Here is a 25094-nt window from a genome sequence, read left to right on the forward strand (position 1 = left end):
ATCAAAAGTGGAAGCTAAAAACTGCTGAAACACATTGGAACATTTGTATTTCAGGCATAGTATTAGTATCATTTATACAGTCTGGGCAGGCGTAAAGGGTTGTTAGAAAGAGGGACCAAAGGAAATGATGGACGGAGCGTTGACAATACAAGCACTCACCCCCAGTCAACTGATCTGGGTTTAATCCATCACAGTTCTTTAGCCCACTCTGCCACCCCAGTTCAGACATGGCCATATACAAATCAGTCTGACCCTGTGCCTCATGGGAACAGTCCAGCCCAAACTGCCAAGCCATGCCTTCCCTGGACCGGAAACAAGCTACCATGGACCGGTTTCTGGCATTTCAGCCGTCTTCAGCCCGGCTTGCTTGAATCCAGTGGCAAAGTGAGCAAGGGACTCACGTCTGAGCATACCCTGCCAACTTATGGCGAACAAAGAAAATCCAAAGGAAATGATGGACGGAGCATTGACAATACAAGCACTCCCCCCCCCAGTCAACTGATCTGGGTTTAATCCATCACCGTTCTTTAGCCCACTCTGCCACCCCAGTTCAGACATGGCAATATGCAAATCAGTCTGACCCTGTGCCTCATGGGAACAGTCCAGCCCGAACTGCCAAGCCATGCCTTCACTGGACCGGAAAAAAGCTACCAAGGACCGGTTTCTGGCAGTTCGGGCTGGACTATTCCCATGAGGCACAGGGTCAGACTGATTTGTATATGGCCATGTCTCAACTGGGGTGGTGTGGAGTGCAAAAAAACGATGGATTTAGGCCCAGATCTCTGTACTGGGGTGAATGTATGACATTGTTCTGCATTCTGTCCATCAACTGTGGTTTTTGCATTTGTCACCCCGAGTGGGATGGGTATGCTCAGACGTGAGTCCGATGCACTCCACACCACTGGATTCAAGCAAGCCAGGCTGAAGACGGCTGGAATGCCAGAAAGCGGTCCTCTGAAGCTTGTTTCCGGTCCAGGGAAGGCATGGCTAGGCAGTTCGGGCTGGACTGTTCCCATGAGGCACAGGGTCAGACTTATTTGCATATGGCCATGCCTGTACTGGGGTGGTGTGGAGTGCAAAAAAAGATGGATTTAGGCCCAGATCTCTGTACTGGGGTGAATATATGACATTGTTCTGCATTCTGTCCATCAACTGTGGTTTTTGCAATTGTTAGAAAGAAGGGCCATTGACTGAGAGAAAGCGGTCTTGAGTTAAATTTAAGGTCAATTAACAGCAGTGTAATCCTACCATGACGAAGATAGTTTTGAACTTTGGATTCTTTAAAAGAACATGATGTATAGCTGCGGGGACAGTTATCTGGATAGTAAAAAAAGAAATGTTGTACACTTGTCATTAGTTTTCAAGAAGCAAATTCACATTTACCGATTGCCGCTGTCTATAATTCATTGCCAGCGAACACAATACAAAAGGGTAACATTCATGGCACTTTATACAAAGAAAAGTAGAAGGATCTCGTGACTACATGTGTGAATCATTATGTCAGGTACAGGGCAGCACACACCAACAGCCATGGCTCTGCATTATATCAAGCAAAGCTCCTCCCCAAGCCCCTTCAGCCCCCTTCATCCTTCTAGACCTCAGAATAGGCCACAATATTCTCTCTAACTGTGTCACAGACTATTAGATTTCCTGGGGCATTCTTTTTTTTCTACCACTGCCCCAACCCAATAGCAGCCAATTTTCCATCGAACCCATCATTACAAAGCTCTTAATCCTCCATCAAAGCACATCAGGAAAGATAAACACAACGTGTGCTTCAGAACAATAAATAACAGAGCAAAAGGAGCTGCAAATTCAGTTGGTGAAAGAAAAATATACCTAAATAAACCTGAGAAATAAAAGAATTCAGTTTTTTTTAAATAGGAAAGTTGTAGATTGGCATTAGATATAATGGATTGAAATTATACGGTACATGTAAATGGAAAGGTAAAGAAAGGAAGACTGTGGGTGAGCGGAAGGCATACAAAGAACACCAGTAAAAGAAATGTAGTCTAAAGCGGAGAAAACCAAAATTGTCAATTGTGTGTGTGGATGACATCTAAAGGATATTCGTAAAAAATGCATGAGCATTGTTATGATCCAAAAAAAGAGGCAAGACTGGCACTTTAAGGCCATTATATAAGCCCACAGCCATAGACGTCGTTTCACCAAAATGCCTGGGGTAGCGAGAGTGACATCACATGTACATGACATCACAGAATGAGACTTCATGTGATCTTTAGCCCTGATAACATCACAGAAATTGGCATCACGTGATATTTGGCCCTGATTTAGCCACAGGAAATGACACTTAGGAATTGGGTGTAAAATTATGAAAATAAGCAAGAACAGAGTACTGGCATGAGTTCTTGTGAATCCTTTCTTCTTGGATGCCGTTTGGGCTGCCACCTTGCAAGTATTTTACCAACAGGGCTGGTATTCTAGTGCCAAGGCCGGTGAAAAGTTTGAAAAATTACCTGGTACATTTTCCCAGTTTGAAATTGTACAACAGCCAATACAAGGGGCATTCACTTCAAACGATTTTTATAGTTTTCTAAACGTATACTATTTGTTTATATAGCATACAGAAGTAGAATTGCCGAGGTATAAAAATAGATATAGCATTTTTAGCAGAAAACATTTTTCCAAATGGCCAGAATGATTCTCTAAGAAAGATGGTCACCCTACATGCAGTCCAATCCGGTGAAACCTACCAGAATAGAGTCTCCAAGACAAGCAAAGATGTGCTTGTTGGAGCTTGGGGCATAGGAGCTCTTAAAGGCAGTGCTACGACGCAAAACCTTACTTGATGATACAAAATAAAACAATGTATTGTTCCAACAGTGTACTGACATGAATCCTCTGGAACAGCTGTTGTGTTATAGACAGAACAATCCCACAGCTGTTTTTTTTATTTTCTAACAGAAAAAATGGTGCTGCGTTGCAACCTGAGGCCAGGAGTCGCCAGGGCAGTGTCAGGGGTAGCAAGGGACTAGCCAGGTATCGCAGCTGTGATCTCTGGTGAGTCCTAAATGACGTCCATGCCCCAAGCTGAGGCAGCTTTTTACGTCTGGCCTTTGAGACCGGTTTGGTTGCCTCGCCAGGATTTCAAATTATATAGATTAAGCACGCATAGTCAGCAGGCTAAATCCAATGGTCTATTAACTTGACATTCACACTTTGCTTCCGCCTCCATGGGGCAATGCGTCCGCCCACTTCAGCCACTGGGTCCCCTCTGTAAGAATAAGAGCATTTTGCTGGTGCACAATGTGCACCCCCACCTAAAAGACCCCCCCCTTCAGTGTTGAGGGTGGTGCATCATTGAGTGGTCTATTTTATAAAACATTCTTTTCTTTCTTTCATACTTGTGAGGGCCCGGCAGCTCCCAGACAATGCAACAGAGTTCTTGCTGCCACTTGCAGTGTATCACATCCCGTATTGGCATGAATAGAATCCATCTCAGTTGGACATCTCAGAATGTTTTTGGTTTATTTAGTTATTATTTTCTGTTCCAGCATAGTTGATATGTGTCTTCTAAAAAAGGCAGCCATTTTTGAATTTTAAAATATGCCAAATGCATTCCAAAATGGTCACCCCTACATGCCCACTGGGTAGTTTTGGCATATATTAGCACTGGTTTGATAAAGAATGACAAATGAAACAAGCAATGGGAAATCCAATAGCTCCATAGTTGGATATTATAGGCCAGCATTATTGGCTTTGTCAATACTTGTTAAGTATTAGGGTATGTAGACTGACAAGAGGCTGGATGACACAGCCACTTTTTATTCTAAGAGTCACATAGTGTGCAGCAGCAGGTGTTTATAATTCTAGCCTTCAACGCAAAGAATAGGCGTTTGAGATTTTCCTGCAAATGCCGACTAAGTCCATGTAACCATACAATCACTTAAGGAAACCGATTAATAGCTTACTCTCCCAACCCATTTTAACGGCAGATATGGTACATATATAAACGTATATGGATTGAGTCAAATCACTGTACCTTTGTAGTGCAGACAGCCTGGATTCAAAGGTTTCGTGACTAGCTTGAACCTTATGTGCATTGGTTAAGATCTGTGAAATATCTTCTTGTGTTATTTTTGGTTCCTCGCCTTTTGTAGATGGAACCTACAAGGACAAAACACAAAATACTATGGGCATTGTACTGCAAGGTTGCAAACCTTTATGCTACATTTACAGCCTAGTTGAAAGCATAGTACATTTTCAATTTCTAGAAACATTCACGCTGTTATCTGCACTTACAATGTCGAAAGGAGGAATGTGCTGCAGGGTGTGCTGATTAGGACACATTTTTTATGTCTGTAAGAGTCTGTATATTGATATGGATCTTAAGTTTATTAAAAACTAAGGAACGCATAACAAACATGCTGCATAAAATAAAACTTTTGACCTAGTAGAATGACCAGTCTTCAACTTACACGTACGTATAGGCAGAGTTCGTCAGTTTTATAAGTAAAGTTCCCCTTCACAAAGTTTTTCTGTACATTAGGAAATTGTTGAATCATATATCCTTGGGCTGCAGAAAGAATGCTAAATTTTGGCTACTTTCATAAGAAAGTAAGAATTAACCCTTCACCAGAAGTACCAGGGAAGAGTTGATGGGATGAGGGTTCCATGTACTTCCATGTCCCACTGATGAAGGATTTTCTCTACTTGGTCGCATGTGAGGTGCATGCAGATTATTTATTGCATTGTGCATCTTGTCTGGACCTTCAGGTGCTTATGGTGGCAATTTTGCAAACAAACCTCCCAGTGTGGTAATGAGGTGTTCTAGGGAAGAGGAGATCGAATGCATGCAGGTAAATTGTATGGTTGTTGGGGTGAGGAGGGTGGGGGGTGTGGGGGGGGGGGGGGGCTGAGAAGAGAGACTTCCGTGCAGTGAGGCTCAAGCTTCAGGAAGACTTGTAGTCTTTTGCAACTTCCCAGCATGTACATGAAAATAGTTTGTTTCACGTCTTTCCCTTCATTTTGCATTTCACAGGGAATAAAAACAAGGTAGGAGTGTTTAATTGGCCAATAGTATGTAGGGTAAAGGTTCGGATTACTTATCACCAGTTAGAACCTGCATGCCGTGGGGTGATGAACTACTTTTCCCACTAATAGTGGAAGCACAAACACAAAATATATTTTGATATGCACACACGCGCACACACACACACACATATATATTCACTGAAAAAAAACAAAGGTTACAGGGACGTTCTAGTTCTGCTCAGATTTCACTCATATAAAACCATTAAAATTTAGCAGTTACAGTTACCTGAGCTAACTATAATTTACGCCCCACAATGCACTGCTTATGACCTCAGATTTTACATCACTCATGATATGGTCAGTGACATCACTGATGACATCATCCAGTCAGTGAGTATTTCGGAAAAGTGTGTTCAATTTAAAAATACATATTAAGCTACTACATAATTTAAATTAGTATACTTTCTGTTGTAATAATGAGTGATACTATTCTTAACATATGTTATCTGAGTGGCTGTGTGACTGTAGGAGTGTGTGAATGTGTGTTTAAGTGACTGTATGGGTGTGTGAGTGGGAGTGCTTGTATGGATGTCTGAAAGGGTATGTAAGTGGTTGTATGTGTGAGTATGTGAGTGCTTGTATGGGTGTGTGAGTGGCAGTGGTCAGAGGCTGTATGGGTGAGTGGCTGTATAGGTGAATACGTGTGTGAGTAGGTGTATGGGTGAGTGTGTGGCTGTATGGGTGACTGACTTGTTGAATGAGTAGTTGTATGGGTGAGTGAGTGGATGTGTGAATGAGACTGTATGAGTGAGTGCGCTAGTAGTTGTATCGGTCTGTGAATGGGTTGTGAGTGGTTGTATGGGTGTGTGAGAAGGTGTGTGAGAAGGTATATGAGAGGTATATGAGAGGTTGTATAGGTTGTGAATAGTTCTGTGGATTATGTCATCAGTAATGTAATCAGCGGTGACATTTGTGAATTCATCAGTGATGTCACTGACCTTGTCATGAGTGATGTAATATGTGAGGTCATAAGCAGTGCCTTGAGGGGGTGTAAGTTATAGTTCTCTCAGGTAACTATAACTGTTGAATTTCAATTGTTTTGTACGAGTGAAATCTGAGCCTAACCATAACGTCCCTGTAACCTTTGTTTCTTTCAGTGAAATTGTACGTTTAAAAAGAAATTCTATTCCTAGCTATAATGTCCCTCTATCCTTTGGTTTTGTCAGTGAATATATACGATGTCTACTGTCTTTACCTCATGTGCCCTAAAATCTGAGCTTTTGAATCCTATGGGGAACAAACCCAGTGGTACTTTGGTACCACTTAGATCATGCTTGGCAGAAGGCTGCAATGGCGTTGTCGGGCTTTAACCAACTGCGAAGTCATAACATTTCAAGCAGTGGAGTCGGGACATGGTAGTTGTGAGCAGTGGATCACTTCGATGACCAGTTTTAGAAACCTTGCACTGGAAGGACCCTTAAATTAATTGTGCTACAACCATAAATATACAGCACATCTGCCTCACTTTGTGAATCTGAAACTAAAAGATTCCCACAATAAACTGATTTACCACAATAAAGTTATGCGCCACACATTAGTCCTTCAGACTATCATTTGTCGAGGAGGTGCCTATAAACAGCAGGACAGGCTCACAAAAAATTAATTTGTCATCGGTAAAGTGCATACACGATACTGCCTAGGAACAGGGTTCACTATAGAACCTATCTTAAAATGTGATTTAAAAAAATATATATAAACCCAGAGTGCGGATATCTGTGGATGTGATGCATAAGTTACTTTTCTGATTGAAACAAGTGAATTATTGTACAGAGGTCTCCTCCTCAAGCAAACATAAGCCAATGATGGCACAGTAATATATAATATGGTTGTTGTCTTGTTAAAAGAGTGGATTAGGCCCAGCAGAGCATCGTGGTGCTTCTGTACTGGTCTCTAGTTGTCAGCAGTCTTTACTGACACCTACTTAAAGACAGGCCAAGAAGCAGATTTGTGTGACTGTCTTTCCTAGCAATCTTTGGGACCATCCACGTGACTCAGGCCCCACCATTCGCTCCACAGGTAAGTGATGAGTTGTGTATAACACACCACCTTAAACTGAAGTGCTTCTAGCATGCCTAAGCACTCCGCGTGAGTTTCCATAGCTTGATTATATACTATTAACTTGTCACACTTTGGCAGAAAGGCAGCTTAAATGGAACACATTTAGAAAGATTGACCTGTATCACACAATTTTTCTTCAAGTTATGGAGGTGAGACAAAACCTCAGAGCTCGGTACCCCAAGGTTATCTTCATTGTTCTCAGTTACCCAGTTAACACAAGCGCTTTGATACCAGGGACACCTCAACAAAACATGCCACCAGGGACACCTCAACAAAACATGCCAAGGTTGAGGTATGGTTAGAAGCTGCCTCTGTGAGCTTTGCAATTAACAGTTACTAGTGACAAGTGGCTCTCGTGACAGGAAATCCGGTCTGAATTTGTTATTTCACGAGCTTACTTTTGTAAAATTTTTGTCAAAAAGAAAAGAATAGGGGGCCTGGCTAGCGGCCGATCATGGCGGCAGCGTGAAGTGGGAGCTCCTCACGGCATAACGGCCTTCTGTAAAATCCGGTAACTTAATCCGTCACAAAGCCTGCCCGAAGCGGTGGCACCTGCTCAGGAACCGAATCTGCACCTCCTGATCTAACTCCGGTGAAAATCGGTTGTCGAGAACTGCACTTTTCAACTTGTGCGCGGTGAGGCCTACAACGAGAAGGAGACCCCGGCCTGGAGTATCCGTCCACCCCGGCGGAAGTGCGACCTTCCTGGGCTGAAATCGGGGGCGACGACCGGCCCCCCAGTGGGACGGACAGTTTTAAACATCTGCTGGTGAAGGACTTTGTGGGGCCGTCAAGAATAGTGATTGAGAGCGACTGCTTAGGCCGTAATCACCCCAGAGAACCGAGGCGGTGGATGAACTGTGAATACTTCCACAAGAAGGGCGGCCCCTTGGGACCTTGCTGGGCGCCATTTTGGAGTCAAAGTTTACCCGCCTCGGACGCCTGAGGCCAAGAGTGAGCACCTACTGGGTACGAAGCGGCACAGCGGAACTACCATCGAGACTGCCTTTGATACAGTCGACGGCCTACGGGCCCCACACAACGGTCGGATCCTGATCGGGACCCTGGGGCTGCACTGTCGCGGCGACGGTGTACGAAAGAGACTTGTACCAGACACAGCTACCGCCTAGTTGGCGCCAGGGCTCCCGAGGCAGCAACGACTTGGCATTACACGGCCTCGCATCATGGCGGGCAAAGGAACCAGAAGCTCGTCGACGCAGGCGAAATTAGACAAGTTTGCTTATAGCCAACAGGGACACTCGCAAGTTGGCGGTCGACACTCCTCGGGTGCAGCACCGGACGTGGATGGCACCAAAAAAGTGACGCTGGAGGACATTATGAAAACCCTTTCAGAGGTGCAAACAACGGTGGGCTCCATTTCCTCTGAGGTCACACTGCTGCGGGCGGACTTTCAGAAAATCACCGAGAGGGTTTCTCAAGTTGAAGTGGTTACTAAATCACTTATTCAAGACACTTCTGACCTACAAGTGGCAATGGAGCGTATGGAAAAAGTCACCAAGATGTTGCGGGACAAGCTGGACGACCAAGAAGGGCGTACCCGCAGGAACAACATACGCATTCTTGGCCTACCGGAAACAGAAGGGAAAGGAGCCATGGACCTCTATGTCGAGGACCTCATAAAAAATAACCTGCAGCCAAAAGGTCTGTCCCATTTCTTCTCCGTTGAGAGAGCACACCGGGTCCCGGGTGGAACACCCAAGCCGGGTGCGACACCGCGGCCTGTACTGGCTAGATTGTTTAATTTCAGGGACAGGGACGCCATCTTGCAGGCGGCGAGGGTTTCTCCACCGGTCAAGATCCAAAACTCTACTCTGGCCTTCTTTCCGGATTATACGGCGGAGGTTGCCAGGCGCCGGAAGTCCTTCACAGAGGTAAAGAAAGCACTGCGGGACAAGGGCTTGCAATATTCAATGCTGTTCCCCGCCAAATTGCGCATTGTGGCCGATGGAAAAGCGTGGTTCTTTGATACGCCAGAAGTGGTGCGCGACTGGCTCGACGGATGGAGACAGGCGGGGCAGCAACAGCGTCCGCACAGAGAACGGCCGAATCATCGAAACGATAAACAGGCGGACGACCAGAGCGCTCGACCTTCACAACAAGCGGAAGCTGCCGGACTAGACTCTGATCTGGAAAGGGACCCTCTTGACTCTGGACAGCTGGCTTCGATCTAGAGGTGAACTTTACAGGTGACAATTTATGTGCAATACAAGGACCTGGAGTTGGTTAAGCTGAGTAGGGTGGGCATTGGCCGGTGCCTGTAGGGGACTCACCAACCCCACGAGCAAGTAACATAGTAGGGAATGGGGAAAAGCACTCTGCCAAGTTGGGGAAGCGGGCGGGGAACGGTCCGTGGAGCAGGGGAGCAGGGAGGGGGGTTGGAAGGGGAGTTTCATTGTTAAAGTTGTTGTATTTTGTCATCACTTCTACACTATGGTACACCACACTGCTGCAAGCCACACAATTATGGTGCATTATCACACGGTGCCACATCTGGATTGATGTCGGATACCGGTCGCCCGTGACAATGATTATGCGACCCGATGGCCCAACAGATATACGCAGCGTCCAATGAGGGCACGCCAGCGGTGACTGATGTGCCTCCCTTACGTATGTTGACCTGGAATGTTCGGGGTTTGGGAGATAAAATTAAAAGAGGTCTAGTCTTGCAAGCGGTTAAACGGCAGAGACCTGACCTGGTGCTGCTCCAAGAAACACACCTTGCAGGATCCACATGTAAAGCACTCAACAGACGTGGATATGTAATGGCAGTGCATTCAGAATTTACGTCGGGATCCAGGGGCACTGGGATACTCATAAAAAAAGCATCACCCTTTCTTGTAGGGGGGCACAAACTGGATGACCAGGGTCGCTTCGCGGCGTTGCATGGACAGTGGGAGGGTCGACCTCTAAATGTGGTCTCAGTGTATATTCCCCCGGCGCTTCACTCAACAGCACTACCTGCACTTGGTAAATTTCTCCTAGATCTCCGGGGGGGGGGATACAATAATTGGGGGGGATTTTAATGCCATAATGGACCCGGCACTGGACACTTTACCCGTGCGCACTCGCCCGGGTGGTTCTGCCGCACTTCCTGACTTTGTAGAGGCGATGGGCCTTACTGATGTGTGGCGACATTTGAACCCAACGACCTCACATTTCACATACTACTCTGCTGTACATAAGAGCCTCTCGCGGATAGATTATTTTTTATTCCTAGGGGTGGGTTTAGGTTTGGTAGACAAAATGGATATTCTGCCGAGGGGTATATCTGACCATTCTCCGATATCCTTATCGCTCACCACCAAAGGAAAGAGGAGTGCAAGAACCTATCCACTGTACCCCAATTATTTAAAACTCCCTAAGATACGAAAAAAGCTTAAGCGGGCGACAGTGCAATACTTCACTGAAAATGAAGGGACCGTCTCTTCGCCCTCTATCCTTTGGGAGGCCTATAAAACCGTCCTTAGGGGGGAGGCGATAGCAGCGATTATGGGTCATAAACGGGACTCTAGACGGGAACTTACAGAACTAGAACTCACGCTCCACAACGCAAATATCACTCACATGTCGAACCCCACGCCGGAAACGGCACACTTACTGCAGCTCCACCAACAACAATACCATGATCACCATAAAACGGCCGTCCAAACTCATCAGACGAACACGCTCCATAGGGTGTATGATATAGGGGATAAGGCCGGGAAAATGCTGGCATGGCTGGACAAGAGAGGAGGTAGCAACAGAGGCATACAGAGGCTGTACACACACGATGGTCAACTGCAGACACACCCTGAACAAATCGTACATACTCTGGCAGACCACTTCCAGGACATATACACACCGGACCGTGACGTCACTGCACAGACAGCGAGGATCTCCCTAGAGAATATCGTCATCCCGACACTTACACAAGAGACACAACAAGAATTAGATACTGATCTTTCGGAAGAAGAAATTCAATTAGCAATCCAAAATTTGCAGTCAGGTAAAGCGCTGGGCCCTAATGGCCTGCCTGTGGAATGGTATAAGGCAGTGGCCCTTGTGCTCAGTAAACCATTACTGAACATGTACAATGACAGCCTTGATAGGGCGATTTTGCCGCTTGACCAACGCACTGCCACCATAGTGGCTATACCTAAGCCAGGTAAGCCACCGACTGCGTGCACCTCCTACCGTCCCATTTCCCTGCTTAATGTAGAGGCGAAAATCCTAGCTAAGATTCTGTCCAGCCGTCTTACACAACATCTTCACACACTGATTCACCCTGACCAATCGGGCTTTATGCCCCACAGAAGCACAGCAATGAATTTGAGAAGGGTTCATGGGGTGATGGCGCGCGCACACCTCCTCAATGAACAAGCGGTGATCCTTTCCCTCGATGCCACAATGGCTTTCGACCTAGTGGAATGGGAATACCTGTTCGCAGTGCTTACTCATATGGGCTTCGGACCTAAATTTAGGGCATGGATACGCCTGCTGTACACGCTGCCAGTGGCACAGGTGGTTGCAAATGGACACATTTCAGCGTCATTCCCACTGAGACGGGGAACGAGACAGGGATGCCCATTGTCTCCCTTGCTCTTCGCCCTGGTACTCGAACCGTTAGCAATCCTGATCAGAACTACGCCGCTGTTTCGAGGGATCACGTGGAAGGAGGGGTGGGAAGATAAGATCTCCCTGTATGCGGACGACATGCTCATCTACATGGTTGACCCGGATAGCGGGATTCCTGCCTTACTACAACTTTGTAACACACACGGGAAGGCATCAGGTTACACATTAAACTGGTCAAAGTCTGTGGTGTATGTACTCCGGGGCCCAGAGCCATTGTTACGGGAGGACTGCCCCTTGGCCTTAACGACGTCCTCCTTTAAATATTTGGGTATTTACATTACAAGAAGCGCCGCTGACTTCTATGATGCAAATTTAAAACCTCCTCTAGCACGTCTGAAAGCGGATGTCAAACACTGGGCGACTCTGCCCCTGACCCTGCTGGGAAGGGCGGCTTTATACAAAATGATGGCGCTTCCCAGGTTTTTATATGTCTTGGAAAATACCCCTCATTTGGTAACACCACACTATTTCAAACAGATTGCAGCGCTGGTCTCCAACTTACTCTGGAACAATGGCCCGGCGCGTATCGCCCATGATAAACTGGTGAGGAGTTGGTACGGAGGGGGGATTGCGCTGCCCAACGTCCAACTGTATTACTGGGCGGCCCAACTTAAGATAATTAATCACTGGGTGCATGCCCCACGTGACGATCCGGCGTATAAGGCTGATTGGTCCCAGCTTGGAACAGACGGCATGCTTTCAGTCTTGTATAACAAATCCCAGGTCAGACAGCTGATCGGCCCGACGCAACACACGGCCGCCTTGTGGCACAAAGCACAAGCGCGATTGGGCTGGGCAGGCAAACTTACCAGACTAACACCACTGTGGGATACCAAATTGTTGGGAAACCTTAGATCATGTAAGGGATTTGCACAGTGGGATCGCATAGGAATCTCCACGGTGGGGGACCTTTGGGAGAAGGGCACAGTGATTACATTACCACAACTCCAACAACAGTATGGTTTGGGCCCTACCGAGACATTTAGATATGTGCAGATAAGCCATGCACTACTCCAGGCGATTCCACCGGGTGCGGATCTTCCAGAGTCATCCCCATTAGAGGACAGGGTACTGACGGAATATATGCCTCAGAGTGCTACCTCTCTTACCTATAAAAAGTTGGTCAACAACCTGGTGGACCCCACATTACAGCTACAGGAAAAATGGGTAAGGGACATAGGAGAGGTTGATGAAACAGAATGGAATGAGGCGCTCGCCTCACCGAGGGAAGTGGGCATATCGGCGAAATTCAGGCTAGTACAACTCAAAATTCTACACCGAGTCTATTACACGAGAACACTACTGCACAGGATACAACGAGCGCCTCACCCATTTTGCCTCAGGGGATGCGGGGAGGAAGGAACTCTGTACCACACCCTGTGGGAATGCCCACGGATACAGGAGTATTGGAAACAAATTATGCGTACAGTTTCTCAAGCAGTTAAGGTGTCAGTCCTACCTGAACCTCGAAAATGTTTATTGAACATTTGGGACCCCAATGACTTGGACCGCTGTGGGCAGTTGTGGGTCACGTTGGCCATTACAGTGGCCAAGAGAGACATAGCGCAAAAATGGGGTGTTCCGGACCTGCCTACAGCGACTCGATGGGCTAAGAATATGGACTTGTTGATGGTGATGGAAAGGGCAGTATATGTGCTTAGGGCGAGCCCCAGGAAATGGAACAAGATCTGGGCTCCCTGGAACATCTATAGAGGAGAAATTTGTGAACCTTTGCCAGAGGAAGAAGATTTAGATTCTGAGGAGGAGGATGATTAAAAGGGTGGGTGTTTTGCCTTTTATGCACTGGGATGTCTCATGATTATGTCTGTTCAGGTACCGAATTGTGAAGGACTTTACTGGCGGCTATATGTGATGGTGTAAAAATGACACACGTTATATGATGACAAATACGTTGATTTCCTTACCTTTGTTTTTTCTTGTTAAAATTTTTTACAATCAAAACTGCAAACATGGCTCAACATGAAGATTAGTTTCGGAAGGGGCGCTTTAGTTAGAACTGCGACGAATTAATGTTGTTCCACACACTGTATTGGGACCGATTACCGAGACAACCCTAAATACTTGAGGGAACAGTGTCCAATACATGTTCGACCACGCATCTCCATATTGTAATACCAGTATACTGTTTAATGAGATCGGACTGCATCCTGCTGCGATATTGAATATGTCAATGATATCTTCATGTCAATAAAGATTTTCAACAAAAAAAAAAAGAAAAGAATAAGGAATTTCCAATTTCATATCTTAAACCTTCCCATCTCAACAGGGTTGTTAAGTCATGTATTTCATTCCTCTCATTCTCCACCTGTCTCCTGCCATCTATTAACTGTCCCTCAAAAAAGTCCTAAAGAAGAATCAGAGTAGCTACGTGGGAGATTGCCTGGAACTGGCAAAAAGAGAGAATCGCCAGTGGACGAATGAATGAGGGAGATGAATTGCTGCTCTTATTTTGAGAAAGTGATATATCGCAACGAGGTTGTCTCAGAAAAGGCATGAGTATACCGGGGGCCTGTGTTGGATCACTTCCACATCGCGCACACAAAACTATCCACATCACGCAAACAAAACTATCCACATCATGCACACCAAACTTTCTTTTGTTTATAACAATGTAATAACCCATTGGTTTGTACCTTATGATTGGTTGCGACTGTTCTCATGTACTTATTTGACGTGTCTACTTTCTCGAACTGCCTTACACAAAGGTGATAAAAAGTGTTTTTCAAGAAACAAAGAAGGAAGAAAGGATCATTGACAAATCGTGCATGAATTCTGGAGTTCGAGTTTCCCCCAACAGAAGTGAGTCTAGAGAAAAACATTACACCAACATAGACTTCTCCTTGTCTCATATAATAGAAAAATATTACTATACCATTGTTAGCAGGTATTTGTCATTCGCTTGCAAAAAGAAATTTATCTAGAAAAGTAATTTTGTTAATGTCAAGGTCAGGAAAAAAGGGACAGCGTGGCCCACTAGGAACAGGAAAAGGAAAAAAAAAAAAAAAACAACCAGGCAAGAAGCAGCAATTTCAAGAAAGGAGAGAGAAAGAAAACTTTAGAAATAAAAGGAAATACGCAAAGATGACTGAAAAACAGAGAAAAGACGAGTTGTACAATGATCTAGAAGACTATGGAAGTATTACCTGGTACCTCAAAAAAGTTTTTAAAAAAATTAGGAGGTTTGAGTGAGGGAGAGGATGGCGTTGAAAACGGGCAAAGCTTAGCGAACCAGAGATTGCTTATGTTAAAGGGATGGATACTGTTTATATTAATATTTAACACTATTTTCAATTTATGTTCTTGAATTTGAATCCAATGAAAGATAAAAATCTAATTTCAAAGCTCAATGAAACCCTCCATTTACTGTCAAAAACATTGGCATTACACAATTCAAGTTATTTGCCAATATCAACGGGTTGTTCTATTAGTTTGTTCACAAAAGATGCTCTATAGTCCATAAAAGATATTCTATTAATAATCTCGGTTTTTGACCAGGACAGAGGATGGTTAGGCAAGCAAAGGACACTGTCGATCCATGCTCCAAAGAACATTTCGACATTCGCAAGCAACACAAAAGCACGTTTTACATGAGATCCAGTACAAGCAAAATAACAATATTTTCTGCCCTAAACAATATTTACAACAGAAAGGACCTGAGAATGGTGAGCAGAGGGAATTTGTCTGGTGGGTAAGACCGGTTAGGATGGGTGATAATAAACCCTTTCCAGGATCTGTGGAGGACCAGATAAAAGGAGCCTATAGATTTAAATAATAGAATCAATTTAGAAAATAGAGTTATAATTTAAAACACGTGATGGCAAAGCCAATGTTTTGCTTTAATGTTCCAAAGCATGTAAACCCAGGCGTTCATAAATGCTGTTTAAATGTGTTGCATGCAGAAATGCGGTTCATCACTTTAAAGCCTGTCCCACCAGATTTGTCAGTACTAGGGAAAATTAGCAAAGAAGGGTTGCTCCCTTTAAAGAATGCACGTGAGAGATAAAAAACTGAAGGTGCCAAGTTGCATGGTCCTTGAGATATAAAACAGTCCCTCGTGCCTTCCAGAGGAAACAATGTTAAAGAAATCAGAGATACAGAAGAATGCTTATGTTTCAAGGGCTCCAGTTTTTGCAGACTGCTACACAGAGCTGTTTCCCCTGGGAGCACACTGCAATGAGCCCTTCAGAAGAGATAATTGGATAGAGTTTTCCCCTAGTTAAGGGGAAAACACACGAAACTGTCAAATTCCTTTTCAGCTGAGGAGTTGGCCATAGCATTTACATATTTGCTAGCAGTTAAGACGCCTAGACAGGTGGGTTCACGCCTTCATTTCCAAAGATATTCCGAAAACTATCCGTAGATCAATATGCAAGATTAATTAATAAAATATTAAAGTGACCCATTGATACACAACTGATGACAAAATCTGCAGTTGTGGTAGTTGCAGAAGCAGGAAGACACCTGCTCAGTTGAATTCTATTATATTACTTAATTTGTACAGCGATTCATAGCTTTTACCTCTGATCAGGCCACAAACTGCTACGTTTTGCATTGGCTTCAAGGTGCCTTTTGAGGGTGTATAGTTGGAACAATATTCGATACAGTGTCCTATTTGGGAGTTGCTGGGTGAGGTGCACGATTGATGTTTAAAGACATGTCGCAAACACTGCAGTATATATATTGCTGTGTAAAGGTCTGGGATACTACAGAGGGTGTGAGCACAGATGCAGTTGTGCATACCTGGTTTAGGCCTGTGCATTACTCCTGTAGGTGTCGAGTTCCAGAGAAGGCCATCTGGACGTAGACCACAATTCCACAAGTTAGAGCATTTTTGAAGGGAGGATGGTCAAAAAAGGGCCATCCTAGAATGCAACAGTCCTGTCCAATGACCGGTCTGATGTTTCTATTAAAGGAAGAATGGTCCAATCCTATGGATAACTAGACAAGCGATACATGTTGCTTTGAAGGTAAGGAAACAAGCAATGGCTGCGAGTGTAGGAATATAATGTTTGGTGTGTTGGATGTCTGGAAGCTGCATTCTGGCTTCTCTGAAATGTTTGAATATTTATATGGGGTGCACCAGGACATAGTCCATTAGTATAATCAAGATTGGAAAGCACTAAGGTGATAGTTTGCGTGATATTTTAACACCATCAATGCTGATTGTATTCCCCTCCTGGTGCTGACCATGATTTATTCCCATTGTTCATGACGAGCTCAGCTCGTCATGAGTGTACGAGAGGTGTGCCTCATGACGAGCTGAGCTCGTCATGAGCATCAAAGGTGTTAAGGAAGCATAGGTACTGGAGTATTCGCCAAAGACATCTCATGATGCACAAGCTCATTTTGGAGACACTATTTACTTGTGGTATAAGAAACAGACTAGAGTCCAGAATCAGCCAGAGTTCCTTCGGCTGCATGACGTGATGAGAGTACAAATTCTTGAAGCAAGTTGGTTGAAGGTTAATAATCGTTCCACTTGCCACATACAGGTATATTAGATTCTGAAGTATTTATTTTGAGGCACTGGTTAGCATCCCACAGTCCTAAGGTTAGAGCCCTTCTGCCCCGGACACGTTAGGCAATGTTGGAGACCTATGCCTGAAGTTGAAGATCAATACACAGGAAATGTGGGAGTTGGGTCTGCTCGTGCCCACCGGTGATTGCCTCCTAGGGTGAGGCAGGACTTCATATTTTATGATCTCGGCCTCTCTGGACTTGGCGATCTTGCTACACGCCTTTCAATACTGGAAATATATTGAGACCACCGACTTTCAGCGTGGGTAAAAGTGACAACAGGCTAAATTGTCTTTTGAGACTCGGCACCTCACGCACAGAGCCGATTCAGAGCCCAGAGACTGGGTGCCTTAATACCCAGGACAGTGACAAGGCCACAGTCACTGAGGACATTAAATCCACGTTTCTGGATCTCAAATATAGCTTTAACACCATTGATTCCAAGACTGACCTCCTCCCTAATAGGTTTGATCACCTAAAGAAAAAGGTTGACAGGCACAAGGAGCGCATAGATCAGCTGAAGCATCGCACATCAGACATCGAAGATGTACACACACACAAGCATCAAAAGCTTCATATGAAAAGGGTTCTGTACATTATCAAAATCAAAAATACATTTCTTGAAGAGTGCCCCCGACGGAATAACCTGTGCATAGTTGATATCCCTGAATCCACAGCAATGGCCAGGATGGAAATGTGATGAGTCCATGCTGAGGGCGCTATTTGGAGATGAACTTTCGTCTGTATTTATTGTGGAGCGGGCGCACTGATCTCTGGGACCGCACCCACCTCCTGGTGCTCCGGCGAGGCCAATAGTTACCAGACTTTTGGAATTACATGGACAGAGACACCATTCTGCATCTTGCCAGAGAGCACCAACCGCTTCAGTATCAAGGGAACACCATATCCCTGTACACGGACTTTACGCTGGTGGCGCAGACTGCCCATCGGAAATTCCTCCCAGTCAAATGTACTCTTCAGAATGTTGGCGATACCTACTCATTGCTATACCCAGCTAAGCTTCACATCACTCATACTGAGAAATCCTAGCACTTTACGAACCCCAAGGTTGCAGCCAAGTTTGCAGTGGTCTGGACCCTCCTGCTACCAAAACCACACTCTCCCGTGGGGGTTCATGATGCAGTCGTCTTAGTGGCGACTAGTCGCTTCTTGCGACCTGTAGAACCCATCTTGCCCAATGGCCACTGGAGAATCTAGCCACTGGCCCTGAATGAACTGTGAGCAAAAGAGCTCAGTGGCAGGGATGTAGGCACCCATAAGAACATGATAGATCACAGGTAATCCACTGCGCTGCAGGGACCGCATTCAAACTATCCTGTGATTTCCCCTTTTCCTTCTTCCCTGGTCACCCAGCTCTCACAAGCGCTCACCTGGCTGGGAAGTACGCTTGGACCTGTTGGCGTGCTCTTGGGATGATTCCCTCTACATTGCCGGTTTGATGGCCTGTCCTCTTGAATTGGGGAGGGATAGGGGAACTCGGCTTGTTTGGGGAGTTGAACTGGAAGGTGGTGGGGAATGGAGGAGTTTATTCCCCTTCCTTTTTGGTCACATAGTCTTTAATTGCTAGTGTTGCATTTCTCTTTCGGCAGACTATGATGGCCGCACATATACACCCCCCTGAGCCCTCATTACCATAATTAGATGTCTGAAATGGCATGTACTGGGGCTTAATGATCGGCACAAAACTCAGCTTGTACTTGCATACCTGAAAATACATCAAGTTGACATTTGTGTAATGCAGGAGGAGATCCAGTCTATGTGCAGGATGGAATGGATTGCCGAGGCTCATATTTCCCACTATTCAAATTATGTGTGAGGTGTTGCTATACTTCCCAAAAATGGGTTGCCATGGCGCACACACCAGGTGCTGTGCAAGCCAGGTTTGTTATTCTGGCAGGCTCACTACAGGGGCATCCTATGATCCTAACCTCAATTTATGACCCAAACGTAGACGACCCCACGCTTTCTAGGTCTTGCCTAGGCAGCGCGCATGCGCTGCTTTAGGAGGACCTTTAGATATTGGTCTGCTCCTTTTCAAGCACACTCGTGCTTGTGCTGGCATCCACCTTGCGGGAGTGAGCAGCAGAGCGCGTTGTAATTGAAAACATATGGCTCTCGCGCTGCTGCTGCTCGCTCCCGCAAGGAGGATGCCAGCACAAGCATAAGTGCATTTGCCTGCTCTTTCGCGGCCGCGCCACGCTCCCTCACGCTGGTTAGGTCGATATATAGGAAAATGACCTCTTGCAGCTGACCAGGACTTTTCATACGTGCATTTTCATACATGCATGCGTGTGTGTTTTTGTCGGATTACTTTAATTGGGCTCTGCGTGCAACTGGCCTGCTGCTCCCTCCCACTAGCGGCCTTCTTTGTCAAGTTAAAAAAAGCTTGTTAAACTCTGCTACAAACTGCATGGAAGCCAGGCTTGTGTGTTTTTAGGCCAGTCTTTGTGAAGTTGTATGCTCTGCTCCCCCCAGACCCCGGACCAGGACGCCGGGCAGCCTTTCAAGTTCACCATCCTGGAATCCCTGGATCGCATCAAGGAAGAGTTTCAGTTCCTGCAGGTGCAGTACCACAGGTGCATATTCAGACCCCTTGCTTGTTGTGTTCAATTCAGCAATGTCCCCTCGCCCTGGCACATTCGGCATGTACTCTCCTTCCCTGGCCACCCTTCTTACCTCCTACTGCAAGGTGGCAGGGTGTTAAGCAGCGCTCCTGCCCCGCCAGTCTCATTCACAGCTCTATATTTGTGTTTTCAAGTTCCCGGAGAGCAGTCAATATTTGCCTTCCATTTGTTACAAAGCTTCGGGTAGAGAGCATCAGATGAGTTGCTGTTTGCCTACGTAAGCCGACACGGCAGACAGTGCGTGGCTTGTGTGCTAAGCGGCCCTGTTGACCATGGGAGTGTTTTACATCCTTTAACATAGCGCCCCCTACGTCTGTCGTTGCTTCAATGGCTACTACCTTTCTATGGCTCACTCATCCACCACCATAATGGAGCCCATGTACTTGTTTGTTCTTTGAAGGTTTGGGTAATATAAGTTGGCACTTTAGTCCAGGGCTTAACTTGGCTGCCAAGAAAGAGTAAGCAGTGTACGTTTGTATTGGTCTGGGGTGATGCCATCTAATCATGCTCTCATCAGTGGTCCTACTGATGTCTGTAATGGGTAACATATTGAGTTTGTTTATAAACATATGGTGGCTTATAGTCGGCGGCTTTTGGTCTTTAATTATTTTCTTTTGCCTAATTGTGTTTGTTGGCCTCGGTCGTCTCCGTGCTCTCAATGTTTCTAGTTCATATTTACTTTCTGCATTTACTGTACATATCAAAATAATGTTTTTATGACAGCCCACATGCCTGCATGTCCCCTTCTCGATTCTCTGCTGCCCCATGTCATGACACAGGAAACCTTCTGCAGGTCGTGTATTCGGCCTGCAGTGCTAAGCATGCTGGGACATGTAGGCCAATAGGGCCAGCAGCGTTGCCGGATTGAAGTCTGTTGACGTTCTGCCCCTGGCCCGTGGCTGCCACTTCCCTCTCCCAGCTCCAGGCGCCCCTGGCATCAAGCTTTTCACCAAAGTACTATTTTAAGAACATTTTTTTTCACATTTCTTATATAGATTTTAAAAGCTTCACATCCCCTCGTTACAGTCTCAGGAAAAAAAAATGTTGATGCTTGGTTTTAAAATATTTAGAATTTCTAATGATTACTTTTTTTATCATTCGCATCCTATGTTTAACTTAAGAATTTGAGTATCGCAGATTGTTGGTCCTGCATATGCAACCAGATTTAAAAGCCCATTTTTTCCCCCCTATGCGAGCATGGAGTTTCGCTGTTCCTAATTTAATTTTGGTTCATTCAGATGCCGTTCTTTGCATAGCATTCTCTGTTTCGAAAGTGCATATTAGGTTTGTCTATGGGTATTGTGTAGCGTTTGTACTTGCCTTGCCAAGGAATGTGTGGAGTCAGAACTCCTATTTCGACCTCTTCCTAAATAGCACGTTCATACAGACATGGTTGCATTTAAACAAGAAAAATGACTCACCAGACATATTAAGTACTATGTTCAATTGAAATGCGTTTCCGACAGAACCATTGTTGTTTGTTTAATTACCCGCTCAGGTTCTGAGGGTTACCCCATTACATTTAATGGTCACCAGACATTGCAGTCGGGTGAAGCAGCGCAGCCATAGACCACATGAGTTAGTTAAATGTGAAAGACTGCTTTAAAGATACTGCTGAAACAACTTCAGAGAACCCTTGGTAGTATGCCTTGCAAACTAGCATTAACGTTGTTCTTACTAGACATTACACTACATAGACGCAGCATGGGCATGAACACGGTGTACAGCGACTACACCTCCTTCGAGAGCTACCTGCGGCGGAGGCTGCATCTCATCCGAGGTGAGTGGGGGGGGCGACAAACTCCTCTCTGTTGGCTATCCCATGCATGACCCCTTCATGATTTACTTTAGAAGAATGTCTAGATGTAGAGGCCGCTTTGTCTTGTCCACGTTGCCCCAGCGGGTCAACTAAATAGAAGCACCAGCCAGGCACTCAGGGCAAAGGGAATAGTAACAAGCATTGGCATAGCCAATAGGTCTCGCATTTGAGATCTTATAAGTATTTAGTTATCCAGCACAATATCCTTGGTGCAACAATATTAACTGTTGCATGGCTAAACACTTATAAGGTCCCAAAGGCGAGACCTATTGGCTATGCCAATGCTTGTTCGCTGAGATTTGGCATTTGGTAGGGTTTGTGGACCCAGATGCAGTGCTATGCGGTGGGGAATACAATCTGATCCTTGATGCGCATGTAGATAGTTCCAGTGATATTCTTCTCCCGCACCCAGGGGCCGCTGCACAACAGCATACACTCATGTCAGACAATGAGCTCACAGACTTTTGACAACTTCAGCATGGAACCAGTACGGAAGGTACATCTATCACCTTCTCCCACAGCACTTGGTCAGAATAGATTATTGGGTGGTCACCAGTGATGTGGTCATCTGTACTACTAATATCATACACCTACCCAGGACGCTATTGGAGCATGCCCCAGTCCTGTTGGAGCTTTCTTCCCTAGAGCGGTCACAAGGACCATCCCAGAGACTACGTTTTTGGAGCGGAGATTAGAACAGTCATACTGGACTACTGCGAGCCCAACGTGTGTTTCGTTGCTCCATGCTCTGGGAGGCATTCCATGTGGTCATTTGTGAGGCATGCATTGCTAAACAGGCCGAAGTGCTCTGGGGACTGTGTAGGGAGCTTGCAGAATTAGAGGCAGGCATGTGCACATTGAAACTGCAATTCTTTGCCATGGACAACATGAACACACCTGCGTTTATCAGAAGTAAGATATTGGAATATGGCGAGGCTGCACTTAGAGAGACTCACTATCTTGGAAGAGAGGCAGTAACTCAGCGCTATGGCAAAGGGAATAGGGCAGGACACTTGCCAGGCTACTGAGCATACCTTGGGCTTGTGACCACACCCTGGTGCTAATTGATGACCAATAGACAGCTCACGTGTGCCTCAACGCTATCAGACACATTAGGAATAAATTCTATTAGGACCTATACACCACCTCCCTGTAGCATGATCCTACTGCCCTTTCCTCACCTTTAAACTATACAATTGCTCTGGCTGGATGACATGCACCACCAGTTCTTAGATGTAGGAGTAAGGACAGTGATGGGTCAGAAAGTCCCATCTGTTTGTGAAAGTATTCAATAATATAGAATGCAAATATAAAATAAAAACTTATTGCTAAATAATTTATTAGCATTATTATTATTCTATATAGAACAAACTTTCATACACTGACCAGAAACAACCTATTGCAGTGAACAAAGTTAATTGGATGAAAAGTGGAGCTAAAGAATAAGACTCACCCTAGATGATTTATTTCTGCCCTGCAAGAAATGTGGAAATCTTGGTCGATCTTCACCAACTGTTAAATTATGGCATATCAGCAACTAAGAAGCAAAGCAGGAAAGCAATTCTCATGCTTCAAAACGGATGAATTCAAATTGTTCAGGAAAACTAGAAGAGAATTTGCTCTTAAAACAAGTGGAAATAGTATATAGCTGAATCAGCTTCTAGCGTCAGCGAACAAATACTCAACTTGTGGACAAGAACTTCAACAAAGTCGTGTTTGCACTTTACCAAATTTATTCTCCATCATGTATTCAATAGTAATAGGTCTAATTGTAATGACTTCAGGATGTTCAGATGTCTTACAGAGTTGATAGGAAAAGGTAGTGAAAGCTAGATAAAAATTGTCATGGTATGAATGAAATAACAGGCAGAATAATATTTGGATTAAAATAATAACTAACTTAGAGTAGGTCTAAGTACTATACATAAAAGGCAACAATATTAAGCAAATGTATACTGGTATTAGAAACGGGGATGGACAAGAAAGCACTAGTCAAATCAGTTGCCATACTAAAACAGCTATATATGGTCCTAATCAATACACTATCTGTGCTCAACAAGTTACTTACCTACAGTAAGAGTATTTCTGATCTAACTGTAGATTCCTCATCTTGTGAATAGCACACTGAACAACACTGTTGTAGAGATTTTCAGCATTGCTTCTGCATGCTAGCAGGTGGGGTCACGCAGCTTCATGTCGACATTGTACCACCCTGGAAGTGACAGAGGAGCCACAAACATATGCCACCTCTGCGTGCTGATGTAATTTTCTTTCTTCACTCTGTCAGCATGATCAGACGCGGAGCTTACTAAATGATCAGATGTGCCAGTGTGCACATCTCTCGTTTGTTTATTTTTATGGAATGTGAAGAGTTTATTACACAAAAAAGGGGAGGAGGGAGAGCAGTGAGGAATCTGCAGTAAGATCAAAGTATCCACCATAGAGAATGTTACCTATGGAAAGTAACTAGTTCTTCTGACGGATACTTCTAACCAGAGATTTGCAAAGTGTAGAATCTGCAGCTCATATGCCTCGAACATTTGTTTAATAAGGACTATCCACCTTGAGAAGGTTTTTTCTGCACTGCTTTACCCTTCCTTGCCCCAGCAAACTGTATAAAGAGCTGATCATCCACCAGATGGTTCTTTGTACAATTGGTGTTACAACTCAAAGCTCTCTTGGTGTCCTAGCGATAGGGCCTCACTTCCTCTTTCAAGGGGTGAGGTGGAACAAAGAATACCGAAAGGGTAATGGATTGCCCGACATGAAAAGTTGTCAGTCTTCCGAAGGAATGCCACCCTAGTCTGTAACACCAGTTTGTCTGGAGAAAAAGGTGTTGTATGGTGGATTAACAGAAAAGGTGGGTAGCTCACTCATGCGATGGGGTTATCTCTATAAAGAAGAGAGTTCAATAGATGCGAACAACAGCTGTGCATTAGCTCAAAAGGAGTACACAAGAAAACGAAGAATCAAATTAAGGTTCCAAAGTTCTGTTTTAAAATCTTTGGATGGAAACATATAGACCAGACTTAAGAAACGTATCACAACAGGTGATTTAAATAAGGATGGCTAGTCCAGTAAATGCAAAAAGGCTGAAAGTGCCAGCAAATAACATTTAACAGTGCCCAAGGCAAGTCATCACTGAATTAAAGACAGCACAAGAAGTAAAACATCCGACAATTTTCCTCTAAGCGGTCCATATGAAGGGAAAAATAGCATGCCACAAATTTATCCCAGTGTTGGCATAAATAATTCTCATAGATGGACATCCGGCAACAGAAATGACAACCACAGATTTGGCAAGGAGACTGAAAGAAGTCAACAGTTGCTGCTCAATCTCCATC

The 25094-nt window shown here is 44.9% G+C and overlaps 1 protein-coding gene across 2 annotated transcripts in view; it reads right to left on the reverse strand.

The window, feature by feature from the left end:
- Window positions 1-25094, reverse strand: part of HSF2 (heat shock transcription factor 2) — a 313721-nt gene that overhangs the window by 155011 nt on the left and 133616 nt on the right. For both annotated transcript variants that reach the window (XR_015296626.1, XM_086926719.1), the window contains exon 4: window positions 4004-4128. Coding sequence is in view for 1 of the 2 variants with exons in the window: in XM_086926719.1 (XP_086782845.1) it covers window positions 4004-4128 (125 nt within the window). In the remaining variant the exon portion in view is untranslated. The remainder of the gene's footprint in view (window positions 1-4003; window positions 4129-25094) is intronic.

Source organism: Lissotriton vulgaris, chromosome 6, assembly GCF_964263255.1.
Source record: "Lissotriton vulgaris chromosome 6, aLisVul1.2, whole genome shotgun sequence".
NCBI lineage: Eukaryota > Metazoa > Chordata > Amphibia > Caudata > Salamandridae > Lissotriton > Lissotriton vulgaris.